The 14094-nt window shown below is 40.9% G+C and overlaps 2 protein-coding genes across 7 annotated transcripts in view; one reads left to right on the top strand and one right to left on the bottom strand.

The window, feature by feature from the left end:
• NCAPD2 (non-SMC condensin I complex subunit D2) overlaps window positions 1–5322 on the bottom strand; it is a 31337-nt gene extending 26015 nt beyond the window's left edge. For 3 of the 6 annotated variants that reach the window (XR_006294456.1, XR_006294457.1, XM_043562125.1), the window contains exons 1-2: window positions 4573–4904; window positions 3409–3558 (exon numbers count right to left, since the gene is read on the bottom strand). Coding sequence is in view for 4 of the 6 variants with exons in the window: in XM_043562125.1 (XP_043418060.1) it covers window positions 3409–3535 (127 nt within the window). In the remaining 2 variants the exon portion in view is untranslated. Of the gene's footprint in view, window positions 1–3408; window positions 3559–4485; window positions 4905–5212 lie in introns of those variants that run through there. The other 3 variants (XM_043562128.1, XM_043562127.1, XM_043562126.1) reach the window with 3 other exon arrangements.
• On the top strand, window positions 5141–6666 carry MRPL51 (mitochondrial ribosomal protein L51). The gene is made up of 4 exons (XM_043562142.1): window positions 5141–5252; window positions 5597–5691; window positions 5775–5885; window positions 6337–6666. Exons 2-4 carry the CDS (start codon window positions 5613–5615, stop codon window positions 6531–6533), a joined length of 387 nt encoding a protein of 128 aa, XP_043418077.1. The 5' UTR covers window positions 5141–5252; window positions 5597–5612; the 3' UTR covers window positions 6534–6666.
• Window positions 6667–14094: the final 7428 nt, after the last annotated feature.

The following is a 14094-nucleotide window of genomic DNA, read 5'->3' as shown; positions in this document are numbered from 1 at the left end:
AAAGCAGGTTCCAGGCTCTAAGCTGTCAGCACAGAGCCCGACATGGGGCTCAAACTCATGAGCATTGAGATCATGACCTGAGCTGAAGTCGGACGCTTAATTGACTGAGCCACCCAGGTGTCCCTCTCTTCTTTATAATGTAGGCTTCGTGTCCAATGTGGGGCTTGAACTCAGGACCCTGAGATCAAGAGTAGCATTCTCTACTGAGTCAGCCAGGTGCCCCTATTGTTAGACAATATGATATTTCTAATTTTTTCCACTAAAATTCACATTTACTCCCTTGGCAAATCTGGATTAAATTCAACTGCCTGCTTACTTCATTCATGTAATCATACAAATAAAAATGGCTTGACAAAAATATACAATCATGCTAACTATTCTTACTTTAAACTTATGACCATTAATCTCAAGTGGGCCCTTAGTATTTCTTGGTAAGCCTGTTACAAATTCCCAGGCCTCCTCACCTTCTTCTAGGCAATTATTTCACACCTTTCCTCTGCTCATAAGATCAAGGCCTTCTTCCCCAATTCCTTCTCAGTTAAAGGCTTCACTTCCTATCTCACTGAGAAAATAGAATCACACAGAAGAGGGGCACCTGGGTGGCTCAGTTGGTTAAACAGCCAACTTTGGCTCAGGTCATGAGCATGCAGTCTGTGGGTTCAAGCCCCATGTCGAGCTCTGTGTTAACAGCTCGGAACCTGGAGCTGGCTTCAGATTCTGTTTCTCCCTCTCTCTGCCCCTCCCCTACTCTCTCTCTCTCTCTCTCTCTCAAAAATAAACATTAAGAAGCACATAGAAGAGAACTTCCAGCTGCCCCAAGATCTGTATTTCCCCTCACTACCTGCATCTGTGCCCAGCTACTCTGTCTTTTCTTTTGCTACTGCAGATGAACTGTCCCACCCTCTAGTAAAACCATCTCCTCCCTCTGTGCACCAGATTACACACTCTCTTACCTACTAAAGATACTGCTCCAACAATCTGTCCCCTCTCCCTCTTGCATTATCAACCTAACCTTCTCTGATAGCTTCCATTCAGCATATACACATGTAATGCCACCCATCTTATAAAAAATCCTTCCGGGGAGCCTGGGTGGCTCAGTCAGTTAAGTCTCTGACTCTTGATTTTGGCTCAGGCCATGATCTCAGTTTGTGGAATCCACTCCCACGATGGACTCTGTGCTGACAGCATGGAGCCTGCTTGGGATTATCTCTCTCTCCTTCTCTCTGCCCTTCCCCTGCTCTTCCTCTCTCTCTCAAAATAAAAAAATAAACAAAAAATCCTCCCTCAACTCTACCTCCTCCTCCATCATCACCTCATTTCTCTGTTACTCATGAAAGCAAAACAATCAGAAAGTTATCTAAACTCTGTCTTCCCATTTTCTCATAAACCCACCTATTTCAATTAGCCTTTTGCCCCCACTACTCCTCTGAAACCGCTTTCCCCAATCACCACATTGTGAAGTCCAGTAATTAATTTGCAGTTGAGCTCTCCACTTCTTTTTGAAACATCTCTTAATTTACCTAAGGATATTCTTAAAAAACGGATTTTCTGATTCAGTAGTTCTGGGATGGGTCTTTATCTTGGATTTCATTTTTTTTTTTTTTTTTTTTTGGATTTCTGATAAATTCCTAAATCATGATTCTAATTTGCTGGTCTGAAGGCCACAGTGTAAGGAGCAAGACTCTAGAATAACCTGCACCACTTCTCATCTGACATCTTTCCCTAGCTTACTCCACTCCAACCATATTGGCATTTTCCCACCTCCGAGCCTTGGCACTGGCTTTTCTCTCTGCTTAGAAGGCCTATGAGAACTATCTGCATAGTTTACTTCTTCACTTTTAAGGCCTCTGCTCAAATGTCACTGATCAGCAAGCCTTCACTGATCATCCAACATAAAATGCAGTTCCTACCCTGCCACACCATATTTTGTTTATCCTGCTTACTTTTATCCCTGGCACTTATAGCCATCTGACATAGTCCTTATTTATTTATTTCTTGTTGAGAACCTCAAGAGAAAGAACTTTGTCAACTTGTCTGTTTTGTTTACTGTTGTGTCCCCAGGACCCAGAACAGTGTCTGACAGTGTATCGTCAGTAAATACTTATTGAAAAAGGAAATGATTTGATCTTATAGAACTTATAGTTAGGGTTCTAAACACCAAAAGCAATGCAATTATTATAAAAAGAACTCTTAAAGTGAGTAATTATTCATTTAAAAAATGATGCATTATAATAACTGAAGAACAATTTACTGCACTGTGCAGCCTGTGCAATTGGTGACGCATATATCAACACTATATGGAGAGAATAGTCTATCTCCACCATAGTGGATTCTGTTGACTTGCCAGCTACTGGTTGACTTCCACACTCGGCGTTCTTTGCTTACCAAATGGTGGTATGTCTGGGTTTAGGGAGGCTCCCAGATAATAATCTTTATCAATTTAGACAATCTGGGTAAATCTGTATCCCTTATCAGTAATTAGTTCAGGGAAATAGGCAAAACCCAATTCTGGCTAGGTCTGTTGGGAGGCTTCTGGTAAAGTTTTAAAAAAAGAAAGAAGTATACTACTTCTTTACTACTTCTGTACATAAGAGCAAGGAGCTGGCATCTAGCAACCATCATGGCCAAGAGGAGACAAGCTGGAGTTAAATTATCAAGCTGCTGCATTAACCAACCCTTCTTGTTATAGAAGATAATAAATGAAGTAGGCTATTATCCCTATCTTAACAGATGAGGAAACAGGTACAGACAGAATAAGTAACTTGTCTAAGGTGAGAGTGGTAGAGCCAGGATTCAAATTCAGATAGCTTGGCTCCAGAATCTTAATCTCTACTCTATGTACCTCTCTAAAACAACCTGAAAGACCACTTCCAAGAAGTATAGTGACATTACAAGGTCTTAGTGATAATGTATAAATTGCCTTGTTCATCTGTAGGTTTCAACGGATAACTGTATTGTGCATATACTGTTCAGTGTTGTAGGTGTACATATTTTTTTATTATTGCACACCCCTGGAAACAAGAGATCTAGACTCTAAAAAAGTACTACCTGAAACAGGTCAGGTCAAGTCCCATACATTCTGAGAAAGCTACCTTTTCCTGTAACTTTTAAATCCATCAGAACTTAGTTTTGGCACATGGTAAGAGGTAAAGATCTAAAATAAGTTTTTCTCCAAAGAGTAGCTGCATACACCAAGACTGTTTTTTGAATGATTGAGAAAAGGAGGTCAATGTGGATACTCTTCATGTAATACATCCCAAGCAATGCTAGGAAGAAAACCATGAATAGGAAAGATGGGTTCTTTGCCCTCATGGAGCTTAGCAGTGTAGTGCAAAAGGCCAATAATATAATTACATGGGGGATGGCTGTTTTGAAGGGCCAGGCACAGTAGCCGCTACGAAGTCTTACCTCTAAGCTGTGATGGAAGATGTCGGATGGACAGTACCTCTTGCACTACATACTGATTCACTCCTCCACTTTTCAACAACTCCTCTGGGGCTAAAGGCAGATGGAACTCATACAGCTGGGGACACATCTTTCTCCCACTGGCTCACAGGGCTGGAAACCAAACAGCAAACAGATCAAGATCTATATCTAAGGACTGTCTTTTTAATCTGGTTCTATTATTCCTCCACCCTCAGATATATGACGCTTATATCAAACTTATACCACGGCGGTAACGTTATCTTAAGAGGATGTGAGGCAACCCTGGACTAGTCCAGGATTCTAGTCCAGAATCTAATTCTAATTGTGACTCTGCTATTTGGTTGTCACTTACCCCCCTGAACCTCATCTGCACAACAGAGTTACTAATCTGATTATTTTGCAAAGTTGCTCTGAGGATCAAATGAGTCAAAACACATGAGAATGTTTAAAGAAATACAAAGTGGCAGGGCACCTGGGTGGCTCAGTCGGTTGAGCGTCGACTTCGGCTCAGGTCATGATCTGGTGGTTTGTGGGTTCGAGCCCCGCATCGGGCTCTGTGCTGACAGCTCAGAGCCTGGAGCCTGCATCAGATTCTATGTCTCCCTCTCTCTCTGCCCACCCGCCACCCCCCCCCCGTCACATTCTGTCTCTCTCTCCTTCAAAAATAAATAAACATTTAAAAAAATTAAAAAAAAATACAAAGTGGCATATCAATGCATCAAGTTAGCATTTCCATTTTAACGGACATTTCCATTTTTATGCACTGAGAGAAGGCCTCACTCAAGGCTAGGGCAGTGGGCCAGCATGGACTAGTGCGTGTCCTGGCTCCAGAATGGGAGAGTATTAACATTTAACATCTGTTTACTCTGTGTCACATTCTTATTAGGCTATTTGAATATATCATATCTGATCTAGTTCTTCGAATGCCAATCTCATGGAATGCATGATAACACAACCCTTTTTACAGATGAGGAAACTGAAGCTAAAAAAAAAAAAAAGGTTAAGAGATTTGCCCATATTCCGCACGGGTCTGTTAAAACTGTTTCTACTACATCTTACCGCCAGAATTACGCCTAATATCGCGTCATACTGCCCCATCCACAACCTTCCCAGTCTTTCATTCCCCACTGCCCATTAACACCACACCTCAGAAAAGAACTTCACCCGCCGCTCCTCCGACTCAGGACGTGGGGCCGAAATGAAGGAAAAAACACGGACTGCACAATACGCACCAATCAGCACCGCAGCACTCAAGCGGGCAGAGAAACCGGCCAATCCCCGGCAGGCGGAGGCAAAAACCCGCCTCTGAGCCAGGCGCCGCGCGGGCAAAGCCACAAAGGTGGAGTTCAAATCTCAACCGCCGTTAGGAGGCCAATCGCGTCACTCTCTGCAGAGACCCGCCAATCACATCTCAGGAGCCTGGAAGCCAGACGCGCCGCCAGGGGCGGGGCAGGGTCTAGATCCCCTGCCCGCCTCCCCTCGTCTCGCGGCTGCCTCATTCTGCCGCCCTTTCTAGCTAGGCGGTGATAGCGCCCTTGGGCTAGTGACCCACTCAGTCACCGCCCCGCCCCCCCACCCCCGGGGCAGGAGGCAAGTCCAAGCCGGGAGTTAAAAGGTTTAGGCTCTAATCCATGTTCCGCCATCTCCTCTATGTGACGTCCAGCAGGTCACTTCACTCTCTGCGCCTCAGACTTCCTCCCCAGTAGAAAAGGGATAATAAAAACAGCTACAACACAATACTGCTGTGAGGCACAGAAAAAGAGGTTTTGGGTTCCGGAGTTTGCACCTTCATCTCCCTCACAGTTGAGGGACGCCCCCAGGAAAGGGTGAGTTTCCTCGAAATTCAGTTTTGGGGCGTCCTGGGCAACGACGAAATGAATCCCTCTGCTCTTCCGACTCTCCAAGACTTCGGCGGGCGAACCGGAAGCACCTGGGCGGGGTGGGAAGGGAGGGAGGGGTTTCAAGGCCTCTGTACACCGGAACTTGGAGGGTGGGGTTTGTGGCTGGGGAAGGAGGAGCCAAGACGGGTCTGGCTGCGGGAGGTACCTCGATGAGACCCAAGATGGCTCCTTCCGTCTAGTGTCCTGTGAGGCTGGCGCGGAAGGTCCCTGTCAGCTCCTCGAAGGTCACGTGTGACCCTACTCTTATGCTTGTGTGGTTGCTGTTGTAGGGAAGAGACGAGAGCAATGGCAGGGAGCCTCTCTTTGGGGGCAGGCAAGGTCCTTTGGGGCCGGGTGCCCCTATCTTGCAGAAGCTTCTCTCTGGGTAAGTGGCTGATGTAGAAATTGCCCTGAGAACTGCTTGTCAGTAGGCGGCTCAGACTCATTCCCTTTCTTCCCCGTCCCTAGGTGTTCCCGGAATGTTCCACGTAAGGCTCACCCTCCCGCCTCCCAAAGTAGTTGATCGTTGGAACGAGAAGAGGGCTATGTTCGGGGTGTATGACAACATCGGGATCCTGGGTAAGATTCGATTCCGTGGTACAGAATTTCAGAGTAATTTTTTACGTAAGATTATCTTTTTTTCCCCCCCACCAGTGTACGAATGGTACCATGCTCAGTAATAAGAGCCGACACTTAACGTGAGTATTCTGGTTGTTTTTGACGCTGTTCTGAGTGCACTACATGTATTAATCCGTACAGTAAGGGTTGTTTTTTGTTTTTTCAGTTTACAGGTAAGGAAACTGAAGCACAGAGGGGTTAAGTGATTTTTTTCCAATGCTAGTAAATGACAGTGCCAGAATTTGAACCACAAGCAGTCTGGCTCCAGGGTCTGTGCTCTTGATCGTGTAGGTGCTGCTTGTCTGTAGGCGCAGCTCAGGAAAATGCAAGTGCATGCTGAAGGCTTAGCTGGTGGAGGCTGTGTTCGTTGCCTCTTGTCTGGGAACTAACGTGTTCTCTCACATTACCACAGGAGACTTTGAAATGCACCCCAAAGAACTGATCAGGGGCCCCAGATGGCTTAGAGGCTGGAAGGGGAATGAATTGCAACGTTGTATCCGAAAGAAGAAAATGGTTGGAAATCGAATGTTCCTTGATGACCTGCACAACCTTAACAAACGCATCAGCTACCTCTACAAACACTTTAACAGACATGGAAAGTACCGGTAGAAGAGAAAGCTGGGAACTGTGGAAGAGACACATCTGTCACCGGGGGCGGGGGGGGGGGGGGGGGGGGGGGGGGAAACAGTACTTTTCCCTTTGGGATTTGTATGCTCTCTAATAAAATAGGGCTTCTTTGGAATCTGTTATCTGCTCTTTATTTTACTCTTACATTTTATTTTACTCTAGATGCTACTTTTATTCATTCAAGTAGACTATGAACTCTGGGTCATCCATCCATAAGTCTTAGGTTTGGACTTCACCACTTGCCCATTGCAGACTAGCTATATTTTTAGCCTTTAAAAAAGAAAAGGGGGTGGGGGCGCCTGGGTGGCTCAGTCAGTTAAGTGTCTGACTTCAGCTCAGGTCATTGATCTTGCGGTTCGTGGGTTCCAGCCCCGCATCCAGCTCTGTGCTGACAGGTTGGAGCCTGGAACCTGCTTTGGATTCTGTGTCTCCCTTTCTCTCTGCCCCTCCTCTACTCATGCTCTGTCTTTCTCTGTCTCTCTCTGTCTCTCTCTCTCAAAAATAAATAAACATTAAAAAAAAAAAAAAAAAAAAAAAGAAACGGGGCACCTGGGTGGCTCAATTGGTTGAGCCTTGGATTCTTGATTTCTGCTCAGGTCCTGATCTCACAGTTCATGAGATTGAGCCCCTAATGGGGCTCTGCGCTGACGTCGTGGAGCCTGCTAGAGATTCTCTTGGCCACTCCCCTGCTCTCAAAATAAATAAACTTAAAAAAAAAAAAAAGAAAAAGGAAATTGTTGGCACTTTTTGACATTTAGCTTTTCGTGTATTGAAAGTGGTAATTTCTTATTGCTTCATAATGCTGTTATCTTAAATGTATGTTTGAAAACATTTTCACACTGGAATGAAATGTAACAAATAAAATTATGCTTGTTCATTATTTTCATCAAAAATATTGGGTACTCTTTCTAAGTTGAGAAATGCAAGAAAAAATGTAATAGATAACATGGTTTCCTAGTTAGGGGATAAAGATATATCCTCACATGTACACTTTATTTTTTTTTTTAATTTTTATTTTTCAACGTTTTTTCTTTATTTTTGGGACAGAGAGAGACAGAGCATGAACGGGGGAGGGGCAGAGAGAGTGGGAGACACAGAATCGGAAACAGGCTCCAGGCTCTGAGCCATCAGCCCAGAGCCTGACGCGGGGCTCAAACTCCCGGACCGCGAGATGGTGACCTGGCTGAAGTCGGACGCTTAACCGACTGCGCCACCCAGGCGCCCCTCACATGTACACTTTAATATGAGGTATTAAGTACCATATGAATGGTTTGCATACTAAGCCTGACTGATCATCAGAATCACGTTGGTAGTTTCACGATTTCAAAAGCTGGGTCCCTGCCCCCAAAGATTTGTGATCTGTAGAGCTGAGCTGAGTCTTGCACATCTACTTTTTAAAAAATACATTAAAAAAAAATACATACAATGGAAATTTTTTAAATTACTGAAGGGTAATCAGGTAAAGAGTTTTCTCACGGCCTGTTTTTTTTGTGCTTTGCAGAGGCAACCACTATTTTTTTTTTTTTTTTTTAGTCCTTTGGACATAAACTGTACATGTATAATCATGTATTAACTGTATATCTCCTTTTGAAAAGAGGATTCTATTTATTTTTAGTTTTTATTTTTAATGAAAAGAGGATTCTATATACACCGTTCTATACCTTGCTTATTCACTTAATACAACCTGGATTGTTTTATATCCTCACATTCTATACCATAATGATTTAACTAGTTCCATTTTGATAGATATTTAGATTGTTTCCAGCCTTTTACTTTTTCAAAGCATGACTCCTAATTTTAGATAATTCTGATTGTAAAATCCCTCAGGTGATTTTCATTAACCATGTTTAGAAACCACTGGTGATAAATGATCTAAATAAGAGATTGTATTTGGTCTAATCAGGAGAGGCTTCCTAGAAGAGGCTGGATTTCAGCAAAGAAATAAGTGGTAGAACATTTCAATTGGGGAAGAGAAGAGTGATCAGTGGTGCATATGACCCAGCAAATCCACTCCTAAGTATATACCCACCAGAAATGAAAACATGTTCATACAAAAAGTGGTACATAAATGTTCATAGCATTGTTATTCCTAATAGCAAAAAAGAAGAAACAAAGCAAATGTCTATCAACTGATACAGAAAATGTGGTATATTCATGCAATGGAATATTATTCAGCCATAAAAAAGAATGAGGTACTGATACATCTAACAACATGAATGAACCATGAAAACACTTTAATAAACCAAAGAAGGCAGTCATAAAAGGCTTGTATTGTATTCATATGAAATGTCCAGAACAGGCAAACCTACAGAGACAGAAAGTAGATTAGTTATTGCCAGGGAATGGGATAAGGGATAGGGAATGAGAGATGACTGCTAACAGATACAAGGCTCTTCTAGGGATGGTAAAAATGTTCTGGAATTAGCAGTGATGGTTGCACGACCTTGTGAATACACTAAAAAACAATTGTATACTATATAATCATATGGTATATGAATTATATCTCAATTTTTAAAATGGTGTAGGAGACTTGATTTATTTCTAAATTAAGCTTTATTTTTAGAAAATCAAAGTAATGCATGCATATAGTTAATTAAAAAGAAGGGAAAGTCGTGTGACAAAAAGTCCCCTGCTTCACCTGTCTACCCTCCAAACTAGCTTCCTAGAATGAAAGGCTCTCACTTCTTTGAAATATTTTGGTATTTATTATCATAATTTGAAACAATATGCCCTACTGCTCTTTATGATTTATCAGCTTTAGACTTTATTAGCTTCCTGTTATGAAAGATGAAGGTTTAGCCCAATGATTTAAAATAAAAAACCTGTTAAGCTAGGAACAGGAGGAAATTTCTTTAACTTGGTAAAGATTACATAGCAGAGATCAACCACAAATATTTAATAGACATGCATTCCCTTTAAGATCTGTAATAAGAGATAATAAGCTAAATAAGTCAGAAAAAGACAAATATATGATTTTTTTTTTTACAAATGTATGATTTAATTTGTATGTGGAATTTAAGAAACAACAGATGAACATAGGGACAGGGAAGGAAAAATAAGGTAAAAACAGAGAGGGAGGCAAAACATAAATACAGAACTGTTAAATACAGAGAACAAACTGAGGATTGCTGAAGGGGAGACAGGTGGGAGGATGGGCTAAATGTGTAATGGGCATTAAGGAGGGCACTTGTTGGGATGAGCACTGGGTGTTATATGTAAGTGATGAATTACTGGGTTCTACTCCTGAAACAAATACTATACTGTATGTTAACAAAGTTGAATTTAAATAAATAAATTTTTTAAAAAGAAAAAAAAGATTAGTAACAAGACAAGGATGCGTACCATTCCTGTTGCACTTTAACTTAGTATTGAAAGTCCTAGTCAATGTCAAGAAAGAAAGGAAGAAAGAAAGAAAGAAAGGGAAAGAAAGAAAAAAAGAGTGGATATGAGGGTTGAAAGAATAGAGATCAAATTATGATCTTTTTTTAATATTTATCAAATTGTGATCGTTTACAAATTATATGATTTTCATTGTCTAAAACAGGAATCTTTTAAAAACATATTTAATGTTGATTTATGTATTTTGAGGGAGAGAGAGCATGAGCAGGGGAGGGGCAGAGAGAGAAGAAGAGAGAGCGAATCCCAAGCAGGCTCCACAGTGTCAGTACAGAGCCCAACGTAGAGCTTGAACTCACGGAGTGTGAGATCATGACGTGAGTTGAAGTTGGGGTGCTTAACTGACTGAGCCACCCAGGCTCCCCTAAACATTTTATTTTTAAATAATCTCTACTCAGTGTGGGCTTGAACTCATAACCCTGAGATCAAGATTCACATGCTCTACAAACCAAGTCAGCCAGGTGCCTTGGGACTTCAATATAAAAATTTTTGAAGAACACAATTCAACCCATAACAATAGTCTTTGGTGTCCCCAAGACATTCTTGTGCTTCTGTTGTTAGTTCTTGAAATTCATGATTCCTTATAGCTTCTATAGATTCTCCAGGTTTGATTTTGGAAGAGGAAGCCAGTGGCCTCTATTAGTTATCTTGTCAGGAAACTGGATTTACACTCTGCAATCCTCTCCTTTCTTGTAGCCCTTTCCTCATTCCTCTTCATCATAGTTTTATCAGCATTTTGGCTTAAATCAGTAGACAGTATTTACATTATTAGGACTATGTAAATATTGTTTACTACTTGGTGTACTGGGGGATAACTAGTGTTTCTTATTTAAAAATTCTGTATCTTGGGGCGCCTGGGTGGCGCAGTCGGTTAAGCGTCCGACTTCAGCCAGGTCACGATCTCGCGGTCTGGGAGTTCGAGCCCCGCGTCGGGCTCTGGGCTGATGGCTCAGAGCCTGGAGCCTGTTTCCGATTCTGTGTCTCCCTCTCTCTCTGCCCCTCCCCCGTTCATGCTCTGTCTCTCTCTGTCCCAAAAATAAATAAAACGTTGAAAAAAAAAATTCTGTATCTTGGGGCGCTTGGGTGGCTCCGTCGTTTAGGTATCTGAGTGGCTCAGGTCATGATCTCGTGGTTCATGAGTTTGAGCCCCACATGGGGCTCTCTGCTGTGAGCACTTCAGAGCCCACATTAGATCCTCCGTTTCCCTCTCTCTCTGTCCCTCCCCCAATTTCTCATTCAAAAATAAATAATCATTTAAAAAATAAAAACATTTAAACAATAAAACCTCTATATCTTTATCGAGATACAATTCAACCAATCCAATGGATTTTAGTATATTCACAGAGTTGTACATCCATCATCATTTTGGAACATTTTCATCACTACTCCAAAACGAAATCCTATGCCCCTTAACTGTCACCCTCAATTCCCCCTCCCTCCCGGTTCTAGACAACCACAAACCCACTTTCTGCCCCTATACATTCTTGCCTATTCTGGATGTTTCATCTTAAATGGAATCATACCAGATTTCCTCCTTTGTGACTGGCTTTTTAAATTTAGCATAGTGCTTTCAAGGTTCATCCATGTTGTAACATATATTAGTACTTCATTCCTTTTTATTACTGAATAATATTCCATTGTATGGATATACCACCTCATATTTATCCATTCATCAGTGGGTGGACATCTAGGTTGTTTTTACTTTTTGGTTATTCTTTTTTTTTTGTTTTTTTAAAAGTTTATTTTGTGAGAGAAAGAGAGCACAAATAGGGAGGGGAAGAGAGAGAGGGAGAGAGTCCCAAGCAGGCTCCACACTGTCAGTGTGGATCCTGATGTGGGGCTTGAACTCATGAACTATGAGATCATGACCTGAGCCGAAGTCTAGAGCCAGATGCTTAACCAACTGAGCCATCCAGGTGCCCTGTGGTTACTCTGAAAAATGCTGCCATGGACATTTGTGTAACAAGGTTTTGTGTAGACATTTTCATTTCTCTTGGGTATAAACCAAGGAGTGGAGTTGCTGGGTCACTCTATGGTAACTTTATGTTTAACTATTTGAGGAACTGCCAACTCTTTTACAAATTGGCTGCATTATTTTGTATCTCTACCTGTGGTGTATGAAGGTTTAATTTCTCTACAGGCTTGTCACCATTTGGTATTCTTTGTTTGTTTTTCATTATAGCCATCCTAGTAGGCATAAAGTAGTGTCTCACTGTGGCTTTGATCTGTATTTCCCTGATGGCTAATGATATAGAGCATTTTTCTTGTGCTTTATTGGCCATTTGCATATCTTATTTTTGAGAAATGTTTATTTAGATCCTCTGTCCATTTTCAAATTTTTAAAATTATAATTGAGTTGGAAGAGTCCTTTATATATCCTAGATACAATTACCATATCAGATATCTGATTTGCAAATATTTTCTTTGATTCTGTGAATTCTTTTCATTGTCTTGATCACGTTCTTTGAAGCACAAAAGTTTCATAATTTGCTGATGCCCTGTTTATTTTTCCTTTTGCGGTTTGTGCTTTTGTTATCATATCTAGGAAATCATTGCTTAATCCAAGGTCATGAAGACATATAGCTATGTTTTCTTTTAAGACTTTTATAGTTTCAGCTCTTACATTTAATTTTTTGATACATTTTGATTTAATGTTTGTGTATGGTGGGAGGTAGCCATCCAAATTCATTCTTTTGCATGTTCACATCCAGTTGTCGAGCAGCATTTGTTGAAGAGACTATTCTTTCCCCCATTAAATGGTCTTGGCACTCTTGTTGAAAATCAATTGACATAAATGTAAAGTAACTTCTATTTCTTATTTAACTTTTTGTTTTTTCTCAAGTTAATTGCCTCTTTTTATTTTGTGTAATTTTCTATGTATCTAGCTCTAATTTTTTTCCATACATCCCATCGGAACTGTTAAATACTTGTTCATATTATTTTTCAATTATTTATTATGTATTTATTTATGTTTATAATTTTTTTAAAGTTTTATTATTTATTTATTTATTTTGAGAGAGAGAGAGAGAGAGAGAGAGAGAGAGAGAGACAGCTTGAGGGGGGAGGGGCAGAGAGAGGGAGAGAGAATCCCAAGCAGGCTCCACACTGCCAGTTCAGAGCCTGACTCAGGGCTCGAACCCACGAAATGTGAAACCATGACCTGGGCTGAAATCATGAGTCCAACGCTTAACTGACTGAGCCACCCAGGTGCCCCTTATTTATTTATTTTTTAAAGTTTTTATTTATTTATTTTGAGAGAAAGAGAGTGTTTATGCACGTGTGCATGAGTTGCGGAAGGGCGGAGGGAGAGGGAGAGAGAGAATCCCAAAAAGGCTCCGTGCTGTAAGCACAGAACTTGACCAGGGCTGGATCCCATGAAAGCCGAGATCAAGAGTCAGATGCTTAACCTACTGAGCTACCCAGGCACCCCTTACTTTTCAAATATTTAAACATGGCAGATACTTTATCAGTTTTTTTTCTCTGGAGACTTTCCTGCAGTTTTTTTCCATCCTCTTGCTTCAGTCAGGACACATGGCACAGCTTCCATACCCAGGATTTTCTTTAAGCAGTTTTGTGTGTGGATCCAGCATTCCATTCCTTATATCTATTGCCTTTCTCTTTCCTGTTTGCCAGAGTGCATCTTGTAGTAGCCTACTTAAATAGAGAGGTAAGAATTTTGATAATGAAAGGAGTCTATATTCTTCTTTTGATATACATTGATCTTTTAAAAAAATTGATCTTATATTGGTAGTTAGATTGGTATGAAATTCTAGGTTAATGATATTTCTTTAGAATTTTAAAGACACTGCCACATTTCTTCTATCTTCTAATACTGTATTGAGATGCTATTCTGATTCCTGTTCTTTCCCCCCCTCTTTTTGAATTTTTTAGCTTCTTCTCTTTTTTCCAAAATATTCCAATTTTATAAAAATTTGTCTTGATATGCTTCTTTTTTCTTTCGTTGTGTTGGGCACATAGCACACTGTTTAATCCAGAGAGACTTGTTCAATTCAGGAAAATTTTCTTTTATTTCTTTTAAATCTCTGTCTTATATCCTGTTTTCTCTTTTAGAATTCCTGTTAGTCAGATATTGGACTATTTGGCTTGATTTTCTAACTTTCTTTCTTACTTCCTATCCCTACCTCTG

This window comes from Prionailurus bengalensis, chromosome B4, assembly GCF_016509475.1.
Source record: "Prionailurus bengalensis isolate Pbe53 chromosome B4, Fcat_Pben_1.1_paternal_pri, whole genome shotgun sequence".
NCBI lineage: Eukaryota > Metazoa > Chordata > Mammalia > Carnivora > Felidae > Prionailurus > Prionailurus bengalensis.
This window is presented reverse-complemented; position numbering and strand designations above follow the sequence as displayed.